Source organism: Chelonoidis abingdonii, chromosome 7, assembly GCF_003597395.2.
Source record: "Chelonoidis abingdonii isolate Lonesome George chromosome 7, CheloAbing_2.0, whole genome shotgun sequence".
NCBI classification, from domain to species: domain Eukaryota; kingdom Metazoa; phylum Chordata; order Testudines; family Testudinidae; genus Chelonoidis; species Chelonoidis abingdonii.
The window spans coordinates 103,362,210-103,385,613 of record NC_133775.1 but is presented as its reverse complement, the minus strand read 5'-3'; the positions used below and the strand labels follow the sequence as shown (position 1 = coordinate 103,385,613).

Sequence of the window (23,404 nt, the reverse complement as noted above, 5' to 3'; positions counted from 1 at the left end):
AGAGACCCTGGCAGTGGAGTGGGAAGCAGGCTAGAGGGCCTTCTACCCACAGACCTGGTCTCAACAGCTCATTGTGTAAGGACTGTTGAGGGGTGGTGATAACATAGTTTGCATGATGGAGGAATGAATAAATGGGTAATTAGGATCAGATTCTGATAGGTATCCAAACTTTTGAAGGTTTTCTTAACCAAACCGCTGAGGTTCACCTAGTCCTCTTTCTCTAGTGCATTAACACAGCACCATCACCTTCTCTATGAAAAATAATTAAGTGGGTTATTTTACTGTGTTATACTGTGAATAGACTTTGCAATAAGACATTGTGATAGCTTGAGATCATAATGCAAACTAGACTCCTTCAGTCAAAACTTAGTTTATATTGTTTGGAGAAACATCTCAGTGGTGTAGTTTGTAGGCAAAAGCTGGAGTTCAAAAAAGTCTAAGGAAGGAACAAAGCAATTGGTCTAACAGCCAGCAAAAAGTCTATAACCTCTCTAAAGCCAAAGTTACTGTCAAAGATGAGATAGGGATCTATAATACTAAGCTAACTAGCTTCTTGCCAAGCCAACACATCTGTGCTGTGGAAGGTTTTAAATTTGGATCATAAGCAACTAACTTGGACTTAATTATATCCACTGTGCTCTCACACAAACTGAGGTAAGTCAAAATACTAACCTGGTATTTACATGTGGAATGCCAGATTCTTATCTCAGTTTTTCAGTGTACATTGTCTTATGTGCAATGATGGACATTCTGGAACTATAAGTGTTTGAGCACAATGGTAGATGATTTTTTCAAGAGGTGTGGGGTGCACTTCTTCACATCTGAGTTCAGAATTTGACTTCCAAGTTTTGTCTAGATTGTGCGCTCTCATTATTATTTTTCCTTGTGACACTGGACAAAGACTTGCAGGAGGAAGGGTTCCTTCACAGGAGAAATGAAAAACTGTCATTTGGTGATTAGAAAAGGGGCCTGGGCGTCCTGATTCATGAGTTGTGCCAATAGACTTGCTGTGTGACCATGATGGAGCCATTCAGTCTCACTGTCTCTTGGGTTACCCTCCAAGGAAATGTGTGTAATGCTGATGGTGCTGCTTGAGAGAATAGAACAATAATGTGGCTGTTGTGGGAGTGGGATTTTTCTTTTGGGGAGATTTTTGGACTACAAAGATTTGAGTGGCCATGCCCTCCACCATGGTTTCTGCTTGATATTACAAAATTTAAAAAAGACATTAATGCTGTACCAAAATAGGCAATAAATGCATTGCCCCCCACCCACTTCATGTCTGCTGTTGGCAACAACCATACAACTGAAAAGCCAGATGAATCAGCTGCATCTCGGTGTCCTAAAAATGGCTTGATAGGAGTTCGGATGTCCCACCTGAGGAAGGGCATGGAGTAGAAGGCAACCACTCCACTGCAACTGATACAGCACTGACATCTTTAAATCCTGATTTGAGGACTTCAGTAACTCAGCCAGAAGTTAGAGGTCTATTACAGGAATGGGTTGAGGGGGCGAGGTTCTGTGGCCTGCAATGTGCAGGAGGTCCGACTAGATGATCATGAGGGTCCCTTCTGACCACAAGTCTATGAGTCTATCTAACCTCTCTCTCCCCTTCCCCCCAGGCCTCTGCCCAGAGTTAACGGGTACAGAAAACTTCAGTAATAAGAGGTTTTTGTATCTTTTCAGTGACCATAAAAATGTTTGAGTGGACTGGATGGATCAACAAATTGTGGTAGCTGAAAAGCCAGATGAACAAGCTGCATCTTGCATTGTGCCCTAAGATTGGCTTAGGTCCATGAGCTTTGGTATCCTATGTAGCTGATTCAGAACAGGGCTAATAGTCACATTGTTTATTACATGACCGTTGCTACTAATTGGTTCCTTGAGATTTCTCTGAAATCAGAAGCAGTGACTTTTAATAAAGCAGGCTCCCCATTGCATAACAAGCATTAATAAAGATCCTACACCAGGATACTGCATAAATGACTCCACCTGTGACTTCTTCCTCACTGTGGTTGCTTTTATTAACAGTGGCCTAATACAGAAAACCACTCACAGTTTTTGGCAGATCCTGTCAAATTTACTTCTGATAACACCTTCAAAAGTACAGGGCTGCTATCATTATTTGTATTGTAATAATGCCCCAAAGCGCAGGCACTTTAAAAACACATTAATATTTCTCAAACCGAATATACACAAAGCATAATGCATCCCTCACAACTAGGGTTACCATATGTCCAGGTTTTCCAGGACATTTCCTCTGTCCAGGCGGATTTTTCTAATTAGAAGAAATGTCCAGCATCTGTCTGAAGCAGACGTAGCAGCTCAGAAAGAGCTGGTTCTGCATCCCAATGGATCCCTCCCTGCACCCGCAGCTGCCAGATCCTGCCCACCCAGGTCCTGGCTCCCAGGACTGGGATGGGGAGAGGCAGGGAGGTGCTGATTGATGTCTGGCACTGTGTCCTGGGCCTGCACCACGTGCCCTGCCACTGTGACAGGGAGAGACACTGCCCCCCACCTCAAGAGTGAGGCCCTCTGGCACCCTCCAGGTACCCCTCCCAGTACACATACACCCCTGAGCACCTCCCAAGTACCCTTTCAGCACCCTCCAACTGTATCCCCCTCCAGCAGTGTCTTCTTTTGGAAAGATGTTAACCCTACTCACAACTGCATGGCTTGTTTGCATTGTACTTGGTTACAGTGTCGGGTTCAAGTTTGCTTAAGAGAAACTGAAAAAAATGGGGGAGATTCTGAGGCAAAAATACACACAGTCAATATATCTCATGTAGTGCATCAATTTGTGTCAGTCTAACTTTCAAGGGGAACATTCTTTATCCCCAGTACAGAGCACAAGGCTTGCATTTAGATAGAACAGCATAGTTTTTAATTAAAACACCATGAAAATAAACCATGGAATTAAATTTCAGGAAAAAAAATGGTCTGTGATCTACAATAGTTTTGTCAACCCCCAAAAATACTTTTCCAAACCTTTAACTCTTTTAGATTCCCTCAGCCTACTTGTCACCCTCTGTAAATGCTGAATCACCATGTGACATCTCCAGGGCCGGCGCTTCCATTTAGGCGACCTAGGTGGTCGCCGAGGGCACCAGGATTTGGGAGGGCGGCAGACTGCTCCGATGGACCTCCCGCAGGCATGCCTGCGGATGGTCCGCTGGTCCCGTGGCTCCGGTAGAGCATCTGCAGGCACGACTGCGGGAGATCCACCGGAGCCGTGGGACCGGCGAGCCGGCCCTGCGCCTAGGGCGCCAAAAACTCTGGTGCCACTAGTGGACATCTCGTGAGACTTGATGGAAAATCTGCCCTTCCCAGAGTTCAGGAGCTGCAGTTCTGAGAGCCTTTTTGTGTGCTCTGCTTTCCTGTGCACCAGCATAACATTAGAATCTGACCCTCATGGATTAAGGATAAACAGGAAGCTCCGTTCTGATATCTCTTAGAGTGGTATAAACCAGGGCATCACCACTGAAGTAACTGGAGTTACACTGCTGAATAATTAGGATGAAATCAGAGTCAGCGCTACATCCCTTACTCTAGACGCATGCATTTTTTTGTATTGGGCTATCTGTACATTGAAGTAAATAGATCTGCTTGTAATGCAGAAGTTCTATGTTTGAGGAAAGACACCACAGATCTGGAGCTCTAAAATTCCATAGTTCTACTGGTAATTTTATGTTTCAAAGTGTAATTCTCATGTACATTTGAGCACATCCATTTCAGAGCTCAGTCACTTGGATCTCCTTTCTTTAACAGTACATTGAAACAAACAGATGCTATTCACATCACACGTTGAAATAAGTGTGAATCTATTTCAGTGTGTTGTCATATGCTGTCCCCCCATTTTAAATAACCAAGGAAGTGCAAAGCAAAGAAAGATTAATAGTAGAGCTAGTCAGGAAATTTCTGTCAGAATATTTTTCCATTGGAAAATGCCCATTTTGTCAAAATCAAAACTTTCCGTGGGAATGTGTAGATTCTGATGAAATTTTATTTTAAAAAAAAAAGTTTCAACCTTATCGGAATGGATCATTTTAATTTTTTTTGGAAGTAACTTATTGTTTTGAAATTTATTTTATATTCCATTTAAAATGATAAAATATAACATTAAAAGAATCAAAATCTGACTCTCAATCTGTTTCCATTGCAAAGAGGTACTTTATACAGCCACAGTTTTGCCCAGCGAAAGAGAAATAGGGTCCAGCTCCCACAGAAGAAGTATTGCATTGGAGCTGAATCAATCCCTAGATGTGACGTTAGGATCCAGGGCTTTGATTTGGCCCTGTGTCTGAGAGAGAACCTACTACACGGATGTCAAGGAACCTTTACAATGTTTATGCTTTTTTATTCATTCACAAAATGTGTTTGTTAGATGTCAGTTGGGTGAACTGTATAACAATGCTTCAATGCCGTTCTGTTAATGTTTCCCTGCCAAGTTTTAATTTGGCATGTAGTAATGATATAGTTGATGTATTGCTTCACTATTGTTAAAAAAGGCTGAGGTTAAGTTCTGAAGGCTAATGGGAAAGGAATGTGTAAGAATTGGGGTTATGGCTCATGAACTAATAAAACACTTAGTTACATGTCACACTTATTATTTCCTATACACAGAAGATTTTATTCAATGTTTATTTTATGTATATTTAGGTTACTGCAAATTTCAGCTTATCACTGAGCCTATATTCTTATTCCAATGCACATAGAATTAGGCAAATTAGCATCCCTGCATCAAGATGATAATTCCCTGGAGTGTGTGGGGCATCTAGTAAAGAACACAATGAAATGTCCTTGTTGGCACACAACTTTCCTTTAAGCACATAATTTATTTTAAACAAAGTGTATATGTAAATCCTTCAGTATGTTAATCTGCCTTTTCAAAAGTCCCTGAGAGGAAAGGTAAAGATATTTCAAATATAGGAGCCTAAAGTTAGGATTCTAAATTCACATTTAGGCACCTAAATAATTGACCTAATTTTCAAAAGCACCAAGGACTAAGTAGCTGTCACTGCCTTTGCTGGGAACTGCAGGTGCTCACTACTTTTGAAAATCAGGCCTCTCTTTAGGTGCCCAAATGTGAATTTAGAAGCAAATTTAGGCTCATATTTTTGAAAATCTATATCAAATGTATTCAAATACATTCAGATAACAGTCAAAGATATTATTGTAAAGTAGACAGTACATGATATTTACAGAGATCAGAAGTGAGTTATATTTGATATGGTCCCTTTGGGACAAAGGTGTATTGAAAAAATAGGAGTGTATTGATCTTGTTTTTAACAATTCTCCAGAAGCTTAATAACTTATGCCAGTGAATATGTTTCTTATGTCAGAAACAAACCATGAAATCTGAGTGATTCTTTGTCTCACACATAAAATAGTCCACTTTTGGCCCATGATGTACTAGCGGTGCTAGTGATCTGAGAGGAAGGGAGCACGGAATATATTTGCCTTGCAGATATTTATTTATCTACTTATTCTAATTTGTAAAGCAAAAAACCAAACACATTTATAAGACCCTAAGTTGGCCTTCTTTCACTCCTCTCATCATAGATGACCCCAATCAGCTCTTTTAATAGCTAATATTTTGCCCAACTTGCTTATAGTATTATTTTTTCTGTGTTCCTTGGACCTCTGTATTTCTTTCTCCATTATAATATTCATGGTGTTGTCTTCAATGTTCTTAGAATAGTTTGTCTGTGTGCATGTGTGATTATGTATGTATGTATAATACAACCCCCCCCCCGTTTTCTGTTAGTATTTTACAGATTTTGTTATGCTTGTATAGTTTGAAATTAATCAATTTTGACATAACAAAAACAGCCCATGTGGTTGACTGTTTCATAAGGATATCACCCTGAGAGTATTTTAGTAATTTAGTCCATGTTTAGGGAAGCACTTTATGCACCTGCTTAAGTTTCGCTGCCTTTAATGGGTTCCTGAACAAAGACAGTTCCTGATTTGTTGCCTATATGGAACCTTTACGGTAGAGCCTTGTAGTTCACAGAGAGAAAGTTCTTTCAGTTAGTGAAAATGCCCCTTTTTTACAAATGAGTATGGTTGATCTGTATCTTAAAGACACAACATATAAAATGCTTGTATTTTATAATTGCTACTGTGATTACTTATTGACAGAATCATTATTAAAAATATCCACTCTCTTTTGCAGGTGAATGAAATCTACCATGACGAGTCCTTAGGTGCCCACATTAATGTTGTTTTGGTGAGGATAATCATGCTGAGCTATGGGAAAGTAAGTAAAGGCTAATTTTAATAATAGATCTAGATGTTCCCAGGATTCTTTTAATGAAGTGTGTAATTCATTTGTGACACATACTACTTTGTTTTAATGGGTTCATTGTCCATGTGTCTATTAATATAGCATTAATGTATAATATGTAATTTACCTCTACACTTGTTTGTTTATTATATGAAATGTATAATGGCATTTCCTGTTGTGTTCTCTCTTATTATGTCACTTTAAGTTACCACTTTGCTTTTGCAGTATTATTTCAAGTTTATTTTAGACAACTTGTGGCAAATTTTATGGGTAATGAGCCTTTTGGCACTAGAGGGGGTGTGATATATACTGTGTATGTTATACATGCATAAGCAGTAACACGTGACGTGTACAGTTATATTACCATATATAAGTGTATTGTGGGCTCCATTTTGCTGAGCACAATGGCTCTGATCCAGCAAATCCCTTAAGCTTGTGCTTAACTAAAGTTGGATGACACATGTTTAAAGTTAAGCATTTGCTTTGCTGGATTTGGGCCAGAGTGCTTTGCACTTTGCAGAATCAAATCAAAATTAAATATTACAAGTTTTTATTTTTATTTGTTACTATTCTGTTGCTGTTTCTGTGGAATGAGTCAGTTTACAGGCAACACTCCTGTAAAGAACATTGGAATGATGAGTAATTTTGAAAGTGGGATTACTTTAAAGCCTTTAGTATTTTTACCCCAGTTTTGCCTGAACAACTTCTAATTCTTTGGAGATTGGAGGAGAATTATAAGTGTGTTTATAACATTCAATGAATGAGGACAAGCCCTACCAATACCTCTTAGGTATAGCAGCACCTGCAACTATTCAAGCGAAAAGATTTTTATGATCTAGCTTGCCTTTTCGTGACTACAGTTACTGGCATTTGGACATTCATGAACTGTACCTGATTTGCAGAGACAGCTAAGTATTTAGACATGCAAGTGGCCTAAATGGTATCCATAAACAATAGAGCAGGGATTCTCAAACTGGGGCTCATGAGGTTATTACATGGGGGGTCGTGAGCTCTCAGCCTCCACCCCAAACCCACCTTTTCCTCCAGCATTTATAATGGTGTTAAATATATTTAAAAGTGTTTTTAATTGATAAGGGGGGGTCACACTCAGAGATTTGCTATGTGAAAGAGGTCACCAGTACAAAAGTTTGAGAACCGCTGCAATAGAGAGTCAGTTCAGTTGGTATAAATTGGTGTAGCTCCAGTGAGGTGAACAGACTTACACTAAGTTGCAGTAGCTAAAGATTTGGCACAACATCAGCTCTTTGCTGAGAGTCAGGAGGCCCTGAGTTCTAATCCAGGCTCTGCCACTGACTCACCATGTGGCCTTGGATTAGTCAATTGACCTTTCTGTCTGAGCTTCCTCATAAGTAAATTGAGGATAGTAATACTTTCTTGCCCGCCTCACAGGGTGATGTGCTTTGGCGATATAAAGTGATATATAAATGCTAAGATAAGGAGTAGAATGTGGGGAGAGTGTTTTGTATCTGCCATACTATGGCCCAGCATTCATAGTGTGTATATTTAGAAAGTTGGGTTAAAATAGGGGAAATAACTTAATAACTGGTATACAGATAATAATTGAGAGAGTGTAAACAGGCTAATAATTCTCAGCTTGGGGTGGTAGCAGATACCCATGCAGCTGGAACCTTTATCAATCAATCAGTTGCCTTGTTTTATATTTCCCATTTATTAAATGCATGCATTACTATGTCTGTCTCTGTATAATTATACAATCTATAATACTCTGATATCTTGTAACTTCTGCTGCTTTATCTGCTGAAATACAGTAAGTACAGTAGATCCCAATTCCACTTCCAGATTCTTGTTTGTGTTCCAAGGAGAGAGTGGATTGTTTTTCAAGAAGGAAAGAGGGAAAAAATCTAAACAAAAAATATTGTCCCTTAATAATTTGCATCTCGCTGATACTGCAGACCTGTATAGAAAGCAGTGTGCTTCTGTCACTATTTGCATCCCAATGAGATTAGCAGAAGATGAAAACATTCACTCCTTAATGACTGTTTGGCCTGTGTGAAAGGAGCAGGTGATTCCAGTCAAGCTTCCAATGGGCATATGATCACATTACAAAAATGACCATTGCAGTTAGCACCAACCGATCCTTTTATTGGCAGGCTCAGTAGTGAGTAACCTGGAGCTGGATTCTGATACCCAATGGGTAGTGTCTGTGAGTAGCCCCACTGACTTCAACAGAATTATATGTGGAGTAAGGTACCATTTGGGTATCAGAATCTGATCCTGAATGAGCATGGAAACTGAGCTCCCCTCTCACTTCTAGAGGTTTGGAGCCTGATTCTCATTTACGCTCCAGCCTCTTTACACCATTCTGGAAGTGTAATTTTATATCATTATAATTTATCCCCTACTTGGAGGCCCCTTTACCTAGCCATTGTACGATAAAGGAGTCTGCGTGTAAATGAGACTCAGTCCCAGATTTCTCTTCAGAGTAGAGTTGTCAGGGAAAGGACATTGTACTGCTCCTGTTTTCTCTGTCTGTTCTGTAGGGGGGAAAAGATCTTGTGCCGGCAGAAGCAGTTTTAGAACTAAAGGGATGTGCACAAGTTGAAACAATCCAAGAGTAAAATGGTGTATTTGGCTTCACTATGTGGAAATATCACCACAGAATCTTGTTTGAGTAAACCTTCCAGTGAGTACCTGGAGGCTTGTTTGCTTCATTCTGAGCAATTCGATATATAGATCACTAGCTTGATAAATAATCAATCATTACATTGGGGTTCCATAATAGATGGGGCAGGAGTGAGCGGTGTGCTGTTTTTCCTTTGAGGTTGTGACACAGTTGTGAGTTGTTGCAAGTACTGCCCACCCACAACAGCCTTTCACTGTAGTGTGTTTTTTAAAGAGGATTATTTTATTTTATACAACATGTCATCTATTGGTGAGGGTAAAACAGACAATACAGTAGGTTGCACAGCAACCAGCTTTTCAATGGTTGTTTTTTGAAGGCATCGCAGTCACTGAACTGCACTCATTTTCAGTATTTTCAGGGCAGTAAAATGAACCCAGCTGTAGTTTTGAAAGTTTCAGGTCCTTGAAATTTCAACAGTTAGATGAGAATGAACAAATATAGAAGAGATACAGGAAGTTGTTCCTCCACATTCATTGTGATAACATACTGCAGCTATCTAATGAACTGAAATCAAAACATCTGAGATAGTTGGATTGAAATGGCACATTTTCATACACAATTTATTGCTTCCACACTTAAGCCAAGCATGAGAGAAGTGATATTTTTCCATAAGGAATAAGGCTAGACTGTGACCTTGCAATCTGTCTCGAGTAAAGGGCAACATATAGCTGTGTTGCCCTAGGAGTAGACCCAGGATCAAATTGTGACTGAGAGTCATAGGTCATTTCCTGGATCTCCACTTGTTTATATCAGAAGCAGATTACTGCCCCCTCTTCTGTGTAAATGCAACTGCACCAGCAGGCAAATTGAGGGTGCGTGGCATCACAGCTCCACCCAGTCCCCACGTTTGCCCCAGGGATAGTGGCCCTCCAGAGGCTGTTTTCTGCACTGTACTCTGAAGCATTTAGCCCATTCAAAAGAGAAGGGGGACATTTTCTCTTCACTCACTCCCCTGAACAGGCATGTAAGGCAAACAATGATTTAGTCCTCATTCAGTGACTTGAAAATGTTTTTTTGCTGGGATGTATATGCCGTAACTATAGCACCACAGCAGCAAAGAAATTGTGAAGAAAATTGTTCAGTCAGAGGCATATTTCCCAATAAACTTTGTCTAATTTAGTTTGTCTCTTTCTAATTTTAATCTGGATTCACTTCATAATTCATGAGAGAGACAAGGTGGGTGAGGTAATCTCTTTTACTGGACAAATTTCTGTTTGTGGTTGGAACAAGCTTTTGAGCCTCTGGAAAGTTTGTTCCCTCCACCAACAGAAGTTGGTCCAGTAAAAGATATTACTTCACCCACCTTGTCTCTCTAATAGCCTGGAGCCAACATGGCTACAACAGCATTGTAAACAATATATGATAATTCATGTTTGTCTTCCTTTCTGAAAAAAATTATTCATTTTCTTATGTAATGTTCAACATTCAGTAAAGTTAGATATTTTGAGGTGCCCAGATACTGCAGTGATGGGTGCTTACAGTTGCTGTAGTTAGATTTTTTGGATGGAATAGGGCTTGTTCCTGCTCTATTGATGTCAGTGGTAGCTAGATCTATTTCAAACTTTGTAAATTACAGATAGATTTGGGAGGAAAGCTATCACCCAACATCTACATTAATAATTCAGACATATTATTTGATATAACAGCTCTGTAATCCAATCTAATATTAAAATAATCATAGTGAAATAAACAAAATAATAACCAGAAAACCTCAGGGAGAAAATGATAGAAGACAAGATGAATGACATGAGAATGAATAAAAACGACAATTTGTAGTAGTAATTCTTAAGATTTAGATAGGGCTTTATATTCCAAAGTGCTGAACAAACATGAACTAATGTATTCTCCCAACTTCCTTGTGAAGTAGATGAGTAAAGATTATTATTCCCATTTCACAATTATGAAACAAAGATGTTACATGAATATTCCAATACAGCACACCAAGTCATTGGCAGACCAGGGTTTAGAATTCTTACATTCCTGGCTTCCACCACCATGCTCAGTCCCTCAGACAATACTGCTTCTGTGCAAATGTAGCAGGTACGCCAGAATATGTTGATGTCTCATAACAACAAGAGAGAGAGCTAGACACACATTAACCATAACAGGCATCATGCAAACGGAAGAGAATTCAGGAAGGATTTTCCTCTAGGATCGCTCTGGATGCAGTTCACCAAATGGACACCAGGATTAAAATCCTGGCTTCATTGACTTTTGGGGATTTGATTGATTGTATCTTTTCATGACAGGATGTTTTATTTATCCTTGTGTATCTATTTTTTTTCAAATTTAACTATGACAAATGGTATTGTGATGCCTCCATGTGGATAGGCAGTAGCAGAGCCAGCCATGCTGGTAAGAAGTGGCTTGCTTTGACCCAGCTTCCTTTTTTCTCCATTCTTCACAGAAGGGTAATGTGAGTAATGTAGCTAAAGTGGAGCTACAAGCATGGGAAGGCTAGAAGGACAAGTTTATTCGATACTGAATGAGGTACCTGACCTGACCACGTTCCATTTGCTCCTGGTTGGTTTAGAAGGGGGTCTGTGGTGGTTTCAGGGCTCAGTTGGGTGAGATGCTGAACACCTTGTACTTTCATTGAAATCACTGTGTTCAGGAGGCCCTTAGTAGCAGCTTATAGAATTGATGCACTTTTGCCAAATTAGTAACTGTTACCTATGGTATTATTTATTTAATCAGTCGTTCCTTTATTTATTATTGTTACCGCTTATTACATGAATTGCGGTAACACCTAAAAGCACCAGTCAGGATTGTGCGAGGCACTGGACCAACACATAGGAAGATAGGGTCCCAGACCCCAATTACATGCAGCTGACTCCATGCAGGCATAGACTGAGTTGCAGGACCAGGCACCAAGTATTATTTATTTGTGTATTGAGCTTTGCTTGTTGTGTTGCTGTGTATGTAAGTTTGCATAATTTTTCCATTAGTTTATTTGCGTGGTGGAGGGGTATTTTATCCTCTTTCCTTCTGTGGGAATGAACGAATCACCTTAATTTTAAATCAGACTCATCGCATATTGTTTCTAAACTCATTTTGTTGGCGGCCTTGGGGGGTGCTGCACTGGTTGACCCTATACACTGTACTTTGTATTTCCGATTTACTTATATTTATACAGGATTAGCAACTGAGAAATCACTACTATCAAAAAGTGTTAGAAATCCTTCAAACACACAGTGTCAGTTTGCTGAGTGAGCGCTTTTTGTTAGTGTGGTTACCATGGACACCAGATACTCCCTTTTATTTATTTTTCCTTATCTAGTACAGTATGACAGGAAAAAAATAAATAAATTAATCTACTATATGATAAATAACAAATGCCATATAGAAATAATATGAACAGAGTATTTTATGGAGTGTTCACTCATTTAGAAAAGGAAAAGCATAGATTGCCTCAAAAATATACGTGCTCCAGTACTCTAACTTTCACTATCAGTGCTTTAAAATCTAACAAGTTAAGCTTCCCGTGCTCACCCCCATGGAGCGTCTGCAAATTCTGAAGAATGGCAGTGTCTTGCCAGTTGTTACTCTTGGAGCACCATCTAATGGATGAGTTATGAAAGATCTTTTTTCTAGCAAGACAAGCCAAAGTTCTTTGCATTCTTGTCATTTGGTACCCACTTTGAGTTAATATACAACCAAAGCCAATTATTCCAAATCCCAGTTAATCAAAACCCTCAATTAACCAAAATGTGATCATGTCCCTGATATCAATAAGTGGTTCACAGAAATTCCCAATTTTAATGTTCCTGAAAGTTTTGGATTGCTTTGGATTAAGTTTCTTTCTACTATGCACCTATACAAAGTTTTAATATTTGCAACATTCCCACAGGGTAGAATCTTAACTATTAGCTGTCCCTGCTCTCTCCTCCACGTTGCAGGTTGATTCCTTACCCATGACCTGTCTACTCAGCAGACATCCCGTGGTGTTTGTGTCGCCTGGCCCCTAAAGCACCCAGAAAGTTCCTGGTTCTCTTGCTCTAGTGAGAATGAAGTTTGTCTCTCCACTGGCAGCCTTCCCACCGATCAGTTGAGTAACGTTCTCCACGGTCCTGCTAGGAAATATGTCCTTTTCAGCTCTCTCCAAGATCCTAGCCAGCTGCAGCACCTGCAGGCTCTTGGCAGCCAGCAGCACAGACACATCCTTAGCAACCAGTACCACATGCCTCTTCACCTCCTACTCAGCAAGTACCTGCTAGCCCACACGCCTCTGTGTTTGCAGACTAAACAGGGATAGATTTTTGCCTCACTCAGAGTCTTGGTTTTTCTGCCCAGTCTATTTCTACCCCTGTTTTTTTCTTAATCCTCAGAATCCCATTTTCTTTGCACAGGGACCAATTTAACCCATGGTCGCCTTACCTGGGTATGGGGGAAACTCGCCTCTTGTCTACAATGGGAAATAATATAAAGAGTTATGTAGCATCTTGGTATCTCAGCTTCTGGGAACCTCAAGTCCATCAAGTCTTTCCATGAACCATCTCCACCATATCTCATGTCCCATCTGCAACACATCCCTATGGTTCCCATGGATTTCTAAGGAGTTCTCTTCAGCAGGGTGGACGTAATAGCCCTGAGATCCTAGTGGGACTCCAGGAGTCTGGGAGGATCCCAGGAACCTAGCAGAATCTGTGATGCCCCCTTGCCTCATCTGTTTTGAGAATCCTTGCTAAATAGCAAAAAGCAGTTATTCAGGAGAGGCACCCTCTGTTAACCAGCCAGGTTTCCCATTGCATGATGCTATCCTGTGGGGAACAAGGAGTAGTGACCAGTGGACCAATGCTCAAAGACCTTTGAATATAATTACTATATCTTAGTGAAGAAAGTGAACTGTTTCCTGTCCGCAGTGTGGACTCTCAAATGGTTTCCCTGTATGGAAATCCTTCCTGCTAACTGAGATCATAGCCTCCCTACTGATGTCAGTGGCGATCCCTTTAATGGACTTGTCACTGAGTGTTTGAGTTTGTGTTATAAGTGCTTATTTGCGCCATATCTTTTGTGTAAGGCATTCTGATGTCTGAATACAAACTCTCTACCTGGTTTATTAATCTGTTGTTGTCAAAGCTTCCAGTGCTTCAACATTCTTGTTTTGCCAAAATCCAGGAATCAGTTTGGCAGGCCATTCTTTTATCAAGTTCAGTATTTCCCCCCACAGCTCTTGTAGGAATTCCCTTCTCCTGTACTCTTTACTGGATTAGAAGAAATGACAAATGCATCCTTATGTCTAAACATAAACCACATTTATTTTCTCTCATTTTTGGCACAAGCTAGTTTTTGTTCTCCATTAAGGATTTTGGAATGATAAGAGTTTATAGTACTGTATGTATAATTAAATTGCTGTGGCTCTTGTTATGGTAACATTGTTGTCCTAGCAACATTACTTGTGCAAATGGAAGGCCAGAGTTCACATATGTGTTTCATATAAATTTTGGAAGACACAGGATGGATCAATTAGTCATCCATTTTATATCATCCCACATAGAGTAACCTTTCATAAGTATTAACTGTACACCACTGAATATACCATGCCTGAAATGCTTAAGAAAATGCTATTTTTAAAAAAGCAAATGTTAAGATTGGACTCTAAAATACCTTTTTTGTCCCTCATCCAAGGATATTTACCCTTTACACCACACCTGACACACACTGACTCTTTTTGAATCACCTAAGTGGTTACGAGGTAGCACAGGTATAATATGTTCCCCACAGGAAGTGCTGCTTAATGAGTGGATGGCTATATTTTGTGCCATTATCAAGTGATCTTAAGATGTAGGATGAGTTGAATTAATTGTTGACAAGTGCAGACTTCAAAAGCACACTTAGCCATTGCACCTAACTGGATAGCCAATAGCATTCAAAGGCCCAACAAAACACTGTTAACTCCTCTGTCCCCTTGCGCTGCTGATTAAAAAGTCATGCGCATATTCCGTCAATCTGCCATTTCTTCCATTGCTTTCCTCAGCCAATAAGCATCACTCCTCTCTTATCCTGGATGAGTCTTAGCCTGTCATAAACAGATAGTTAAGGGTTAATGTCTCTTTCACCTGTAAAGGGTTAAGAAACAGTGAACCTGGAACACCTGACCAGAGGACCGATCAGGAGACAAGATACTTTCAAATCTCGGTGGAGGGAAGCCTTTGTTTGTGTTTTTTGAGTTTTGCTTTGTTCTCTCTGGGTTCTGAGAGTGACCAGGTGTACCTACAGGCTCTCTAATTTTCTGTTCAAGTAGTAAGTACAAGTAGAAAGGCAGTTTAGTCTTTTTGATTGTTTTCTTTATTTGCAACTGTGTATTTTGCTGAAAGGATTTTAATTTGAATTTGTGCTGGGGGAGGCTTCTCTCTAGTGTCTCTAAGCTGAAAGACCCTGTAACATTTTCCAACTGATTTTACAGAGACAATTTTTACTTTTTCTTTCTTTTAATATTTTCTTTTTTAAAGACCTGTTGATTGATTTCTTCCTTTGTTAAGGCTCAAGGGAATTGAGTCTGTACTCACCAGGGGATAGTGGGAGAAGGAGGGAAGGGAGGAGGAAGTTGGAATTCCTCTGTTTAGATTCACGGAGCTTGAATCTGTATTACCTCTGGGGAGGGGAAAGGAGGAAGAGGGAAGGTGCATTCCTCTCTGTTTTAAGTTCAAAGAGTTTGAATCACAGTGATCTTCCAGGGTAATCCAGGGAGGGAAAGCCTGGGAAGGCAATGGTGGGGGAAGGGTTTACTTCCTTGTGTTAGATCCAGGGGGTCCTGGGTCTTGGGGTCCCCTGGGAAGGTTTTTGGGGGACCAGAGTGTACCAGGCACTGCAAGTCCTGGTTGGTGGCAGCACTACAGGATCTAAGCTGGTAATTAAGCTTAGGGGGATTCATGCTGGTACCCCATCTTTTGACGCTAAGGTTCAGAGTGGGGGTTATACTATGACATAGCCAACTAACTGTTGTCCAAATTCCAAACTTGGGCTGCATGATTGGTAAGTAATTGCACCATCCAGATCTGATGAAATTGAGCCATTGGACTGGGTATCATCTTACTAACTCTTCTAGCAGCCTCACATTAGACAGAGCTAGTTGGAAAAAAATTCAAAATAGATTTTTGTCGGAAAAAGCTGTTTTGACTAAACCAATTTTTTTAATGAAATGGTTTTGGTTAAATTTCCCATGAAAGAAAAAAAACATTGAAATGATTATTTTTTATTTGGAAACTTTTTTTTGAAAATTAGGAATTTTTGTTTCAAAATTTCAAAATTTTATGATATAGATTTTCATTTTTGTATTTTTACATTACAACACAACACTGACCGGAGAACTTTGATCTGGAAAATATATTTCAATCAGTACGGAGTAGCATCTGCCCTTAATTATTTATTTTTAAAATAAAATAAAAACAATAGAATATTTCAAGTAATATATTGTCATGAAATAATGTGAAATAATAATTATAATGATAAAATATAAAAATTAGAAAAACATAAAGTAAATTCCAAAATAAATTTTTTCCAAAATGAAAAGTTTTAGGATTTTCATTTCAAAATATTTGTTTCCATTCCAAATTGGAACAAAACTGGAATTTTGAAATTTCCCCAGAAAAATGCAGTTTCTGGGACAGGGTGATAATTTGCAAGATTGGCCGCAACAAAATACGTGTGTGTGGGCGGGGGGGAAGTGGGAGTGTTAAGCAGATGCTGTACAAACCCTTCTTAAGGAATTGCTATCACCTTGCTTTCCAAATACACCTATAATGGATCCATGATCTCCCTTCTAAACTTCACCCGCCAAGAAGTACAAAGATCCAATATGCAAATTGTAATTGGAAACTCCCTCAGCACTTCAATGAGTGACACTGACTGAAACTCAAGAAGAGAAGATTTAATGTTAGTTCTTCCCTACTCCACACCAAACCATGGTTTTGCTCCCTGTGAGGCTGGTAATCCAGTCTGATTGGTGTACTCTTATTCATGGAGTAGCTGGAAGACTTCAGAAATTGTGAAACTTTTTATGCAGCAAGTGAGAGGAGCCAATACAGATTACCCAGGCATTTCACCACTAAGGACGGCTGGTTGGAAATTTTCAGATACTATAGTGGAGGGCTCCTGCAGAGACATGAGTTTTTAATGTCATAATTGGTCAGACTCAGAACAAGACTGCTATCATCATCCCGGCATCAAAAACAAGCTTGAACTGGAGATTCAGATTTAGTTTCTTCACAGATTTCTTAATCAAATGATAAATTAAACTATAATTAACCAAGTGTTAATGTTGGAAGGTAAAAGACAGTGAAATGCCATCCACAGCTTCTGTCAAGGGAATGTGTTAATAGACAGCTTCTGTGGATTAATCAATTATTTCACAGAGTAGATAGGTTCCATTTCAGATTAGTCATTTAGGGTTGAATCTAAGATAAATGGTAGCAGAGGACAGAGAATATGTCCGTTTGTTCTGATGAGTGGCAGAGTGCAGAAGCTCTGACTCATTTTAATTTTAAATGCTTTAAATTTTAGCAAAGACAAAAATTTTAATCAATGAGGAGACTGAAGTTATAGGCCACTAATTACTCCTAAGTGAGTCTAAGGTTACGTCTTCACTAGGAATGCTGCACTGCTGTAATGCTCCAGTGTAGGCACTCACTACAGCAATGGGATGGGTTCTTGTATCGTTGTGGTTAATGCATTTCCCCGAGAGGTAGTAATTGAGTCAATGGAAGAATTCTTCCATCAACCTAGTGCTGTCTACATGCTGGGGTAGGTTGGTTTAACTATGTCACTCGGGGATGTGGCTCTTTCACATTCCTGAGCGACCTAGCTGAGTCAACCTGACTCTTCAGTGTCAACCTGGCGTGAGTTTGTGTCACGTAGACCATGCAGTAAAATCTCCATTGAAGTCATTAAGAGTTTTGCCATTGCCTTCAATGGGGCCAGGATTTCACCTTGAGAGATCAGAAGAAAGTGTAAGTGATGACAACACAGACTACACTAGATTCACCTCCTGACTTGTGCCCTGCTTAAATTCCCTGTAAGCTGAGTGGCCGGGTAGTTGCCTATTAATCCCAGCCTCATGCAGGGGCTCAGGGCTGAGGCAGGGATAAATGCCTCTCCCCCACCATGGACCTGCCACAGCAGGCAGAGACGCCTGTCCCTGCTGGCCCCAGCACAGACCTGTCCCAGACTTGCCATGGCTGGGGGAGAGAAGCCCCTCCCCCAGCCCCAACCCAACCCCTGCACGCATCTGCCATGGCTGGGGGAGAGGTGCCTCACTCCCCAGGTGCTGCTGCAGGGAGAGAGAGCTGGGGGGAGTCCTCTCTTCCCACCGTAGCCCATGGGCAGTCTGCACCCCAAACTCCTCATCCCCGCCCCGGGAGCCCTCTCTAATCCTGTGCCCCAGCCCTGAGCCCCGCTCCCACACTCCGAACCCCTCAGTCTTGCTCTCACCACATGAATTTTGTTACACATCACCTCCATATTGGTGTACATAATGGAGGAGAAAATGGGCAGGAAAAAATAGAGGGAACACTGGTGGTCATGGCGCTTTATTTTATTTATTATTAACATTAGAAATAAGGCCAAACAGGTGTTTGCCATCTCTATAGTCTATGGGCAAACTCTCTGCTGGTGTGACTCTGCTGAAGTTAGCAGATAATTTGGCAATAAGGAGGAGAAAATGTAGGCAGAATATCAGGAGAAGTTGCTGACAGTGAGATCTAGCAGCCTATGGAATAATCTGCCAAGAGACTTGATGGAAGCCACATTCCTTGACATATTTAAAATTAGCCTGGATGCAATCATAGGAAATGTATAATGAGGAACAATTATGCACTGTCAGGAAGATAACTGGATGAGAATGTTCCAGCTCTACGTTCTATGTACAGTAAACTACATTAGACTCTTCAGTATCTCAAATCCAGTGGGACTTGCCTACATATAGATTGATTAAATAGAGGATAATACATCTCATAAGTTTGTTACTAAGTTAACCTTGATCTTTTCTTGCAATACATCGTAGGCAACATGAATTATCTCAAAAATGCCATAACTAATGTGTAAATGGACATGTGATATTTCCATACATAGTTCATACAGTAAGTTTTATTCCTGCAATATTTCCTTAAACATGAATGGAGCTTTCATACAATGTTTGAACAAATGTCTAAGCATATTTTCAAAGGTAACAAATTGAGAAAGGTTGGCCAAAGTTAATTGGACTGAAATGCTTTGGTCTACCTAAAGATTTTGGGCTCAATATAGAGGTATCTGGGTGAAATGTAAGCATCTGTGATATTCAGGAGGTCAGACTAGGTGATCTAATAGTCTCTTCTGGCCTTATAATCTATGAAACGATGAACTAATCATCTTTTTCTTCTTTGAATATCCAGTCCATGAGCTTAATAGAGATTGGGAACCCTTCCCAGAGTTTGGAGAATGTATGTCACTGGGCCTATCTACAACAGAAGCCTGACACTGCACATGCAGAATATCATGACCATGCTATTTTTCTCACAAGGCAGGATTTTGGTCCATCTGGCATGCAAGGTAAGGTATATGCTGAGTGATAAAATGTCTTATAAATATTACAGTTACTGATTGGGGTTTCTTTCACCATTCAGAAAAAGCTAATTTAGCTTAGGAGCTATTAACGTTTATCCTTAGTGTGAATATTTTTCCAAGTGCTATTCGTTTTCAGGTGATCTATGCTAGGAATGCATTCCTTTCTCACTGTTTCAGTCCCCATTGTTTTACCTCTCTGTTTGTTTCAATACCGTTATTGTGGGGCACATGTAGGCTGACCAGACAGCAAGTGTGAAAAATCAGGATGGGAGTGGGGAGGCAATAGGTGCCTATATAAGACAAAGCCCCAAATATTGGGACTGTCCCTATACAATCAGGATATCTGGTCACCCTAGGAAGATGTCTTTACCCTTATTCAAGCCAAAGATATCTTATTGCTTTGATCCCTGTATGCAAGGTATGTAAGGTAGAGGGCGGGTGTGTGTGTGTGTGTGTGTGTGTGTGGATGGTAGTATATTATATATTAATATATATAGTATATATATATTTTATATATTATAATAATATATATATATATTAAAAAAATTCCCCTCTCACCCCTATGGGTGGTATGTGTCTTCCTCAACCTCGGGTCCTCTACCAGAGGCCTGGGAGTTTGAGGTTCTGCGCAGTATCTTAGCTGTTCCTAGCACTGCACTCTTCTGGACAGAGAGCTCTGATGTGTTGTTCCTGGATCTGTTGGAGCCACTCACCCAGCTTAGGAGTCACAGCCCCGAGGGCTCTCCACCACTGGGACCACTTTGGCCTTCACTTTCCACATCCTCTCTAGTTCCTCTTTCAGGCCTGGTACTCTCCAGCTTCTCATATTCCTTCTTCCTGATGTTGCTGTCACTTGGCACTGCTATATCTATCACACACCGCTGTTTCTGCTCCTTGTCTTTACCACGGATGTTGTTGATTGGCGTACCTGCCTTCGTCTGGATCTGGAAGTCCCACAGGATCTAGCCCTGCTATTCTCCACAACCTCTGCGGAATCTCCCATCTGGTCTTGGAGGGTCTAGCCATACGCTGTGCAGATGTTCCTGTACACAATGCCAGCCACTTGATTGTGCCGTTCAGTGTATGCTGTTCCTGCTGCATCTTACATCCTGCCACTATGTGTTGGACTGTCTCTGAGGCCTCTCTGCACAGTCTGCCACTCTGGGTCCTCTCTAGTGTGGTAGACCCTGCTTCAATGGATCTGGTGCTCAGTGCCTGTTCCTGGTGTGCTATGATCAGTGCCTCAGTGCTGTCTTTTTTAGTCCAGCCCTTTCCAGCCACTGGTAGGATTCCCAATGTCAGCCACCTCAGCTATCTGTCGATGGTACATCCATGCAGAGGTCTTGTCTTGCCATGGCATCTTCTTGCTTGTTCTTCCTCCCATGTCTGCTGCTGCCTCAGGCATTCTCTCAGCAGCTCATCTTTGGGGCCATCTTACTGATGTACTCCTGATGTTCCGGGTTTCATCCAGGATAGTGGCCTTGACGCTCACCAAGCCCGCCCGTTCTTCTTTCCGGCTGGCTTATACAGTCTCTGGGTGTTGGACTTGGGGTGGAAACCTCCGTGCATTGTGAGGAGCTTCGGGTTTTCACATCGCGCGCCTCCATGTCTCCTTTGGCCAGCTCACTATACCGGCAGGGTATCTGATGAGCCCGGAAGGGCGTATCCGTTGATGGCGTGGATCTTGTTCTTCCCACTGAGCTGGCTCTTCAGGACCTGTCTTATCCTTTGGTAACTTGGATGTTGCTGTCTTCCTTGCTTCCTCATCGTGGTTCCATGTGACTGCGGGATGCCAAGGTACTTGTAGCTGGTCTGTATGTCTGCTATTGGTCCCGCTGTAGTTCCCCCCATCAGTCTTGACTACCTTCCCTCTTTCACTACCATCCGGCCACACTTCTTCCAGTCCGAATGACATCCCGATATCCTCACTGTAGATCCGCGTCAGGTGGATTAGCGAGTCGATGTCTCGTTCTTCTTAGCATACGCTGATGTCATCCATGTAGAGGGTGGCTTGATGGTAGTTCCACTCCTGAACCTGTACCCGTATCCAGTCCTTGTGATTCCTGGCAGAGGGTTTAAGCTATGCAGAACAGCAGCGGGACAGTGCATCACTTGGTATATGCCGCACTTGATGGCCACTTGTGCAAGTTGCCTTGAGGTTGACTTCTAGTGTTGTCTTCCATAGTCCCATTGAGTTCTTGAGGAGGCCTTAGTGTCCTGTTGACTTTGTATAGCGCCAGACTTCACATCACGCTGTGCGGCATTGAGTCATAGGCTTTCCTATAGTCAATCCAGGCTGTGCTCAGATTGGTCTGTCTGACCTTGAGTCTTGGGCGACTGCTCTATCTATGAGCAACTGGTGTTTTGAGCCTCTTGGTGTTTGTTCCAATGCCCTTCTGAGCTTGGCTCATTGCTGGCATGTGGTCCTGCAGTTTGGGGCAGCTATGATGCCTGATAAGACTTTCCATGTTGTGGGGAGGCAGGTTATTGGCTGGTAGTTGGCCGGTTCTGTCCCCTTGCAGGGGTCTTTCATGATCAGCACTGTCCTTCCTTGTGTTAGCTCATATATATATATGAGGTTTTAAAGATTCCCAAAAGCTAAGGAGTAATTGTGCCTTAAGGCACAGCTCCAGAGTAGTCATTGTAGTACTCCAGCAGGAGCTCCCAGAAATATTGTGCCTTAATAGATGCTTATTACTGAAGGGGCCTAGAACAGCCCCAGTTTTTACCCCTTCACAGGGCTTAGCTTGCACTCCCAGCTCCCTTGTGAATCATTCTGCTGGCCAATTAGAGAGCATGAGGCTCTTCTCCACTCCATTTGGACTGATTAGTGCCACTGTTGGCATTGGCCAAGAGCACTCTTGGTACTTACCCCCTGAGGACTTGAACTGTATGAAGCCCCAATGACGTCGTGCTAGAGTAGAGTCCTTGTCCTCGCTCTCTGTACCCCTTCACAAGCAGGGGTGGCTCTAGGGATTTTGCCGCTCCAAGCACGGCAGGCAGGCTGCCTCCGGCGGTTTGCCTGGGGAAGGTCCGCTGGTCCTGCGGCTTCGGTGGACCTCCCGCAGGCGTGTCTGGAGCCGCCCCTGTTCACAAGACAAGGTCCAGAATGGCTTTAAAGGAGATTACACTGAATTCTTGGTGAACTGTGAAAATAAATGTTCAACAGCCAGACTTTGTCTTTTATAGAAGTGGGAGCACATGATTAAAAGTCCAGGGCAGAGATCTCTTGTTACCTTTCAAAGCAGTATTTCAGTTGTATCCAATCCATGCATGATCTAAGAGATTAATGTGCTTGTTTCACAGGGGATAATACTTGATTGACTTGGAGCCAGATTTTATGTTTCTTCTAGATAGGCACCATGTACCCCAGCATAAAATGAATGTATTTATTCCAAGTGTGCATTGTCTTCAGTAGACATGTGACTGCTGGTTATCTGCTAGGTAGTGTAGTGTTGAACAAGGTGTAGCGAGTGTGCAAACATTTATGCCTAGAGTTGAGTCTCAAATACTGTTACATTCTTGTGTAAAGACCCATGTGTCTCAAAACTAAACAGCCTGCATTCACACAAGAAAAATGGTTACTCAATATTATTTGAGAACAAGGGGAAATACTCTAGCAGCATTATAACGTAGTAGTGGCAATGTGGTCTACTGGTTTGAACATGGGGCTAGGAACCAGAAATTTGTAGGTCATAACTCCAGCTCTGCTGCTCAGTCATTATGAGTATATTTATACTGGAATAAAAAATATGCAGCATGGCTGTAGCTGCCCAGGTCAGCTGACTCGGACTTGTGGGGTTCAGGCAGTGGGGTTAAAATCACCTTGTAGTCATTCAGGCTTAAGCCCCTCCCCCATCATTAGATCCCAGAGTTCGGGCTTCAGCCCAGGCCTGAATGTCTACACT

At 41.4% G+C, this 23,404-nt stretch overlaps 1 protein-coding gene across 1 annotated transcript in view; it reads left to right on the top strand.

Moving 5' to 3' along the window:
* Positions 1-23,404, top strand: part of LOC116837700 (A disintegrin and metalloproteinase with thrombospondin motifs 2) — a 105,370-nt gene that overhangs the window by 20,666 nt on the left and 61,300 nt on the right. The window contains exons 3-4 of the mRNA XM_075068310.1: positions 6,179-6,262; positions 19,325-19,481. Coding sequence (XP_074924411.1) covers positions 6,179-6,262; positions 19,325-19,481 — 241 coding nt within the window. The remainder of the gene's footprint in view (positions 1-6,178; positions 6,263-19,324; positions 19,482-23,404) is intronic.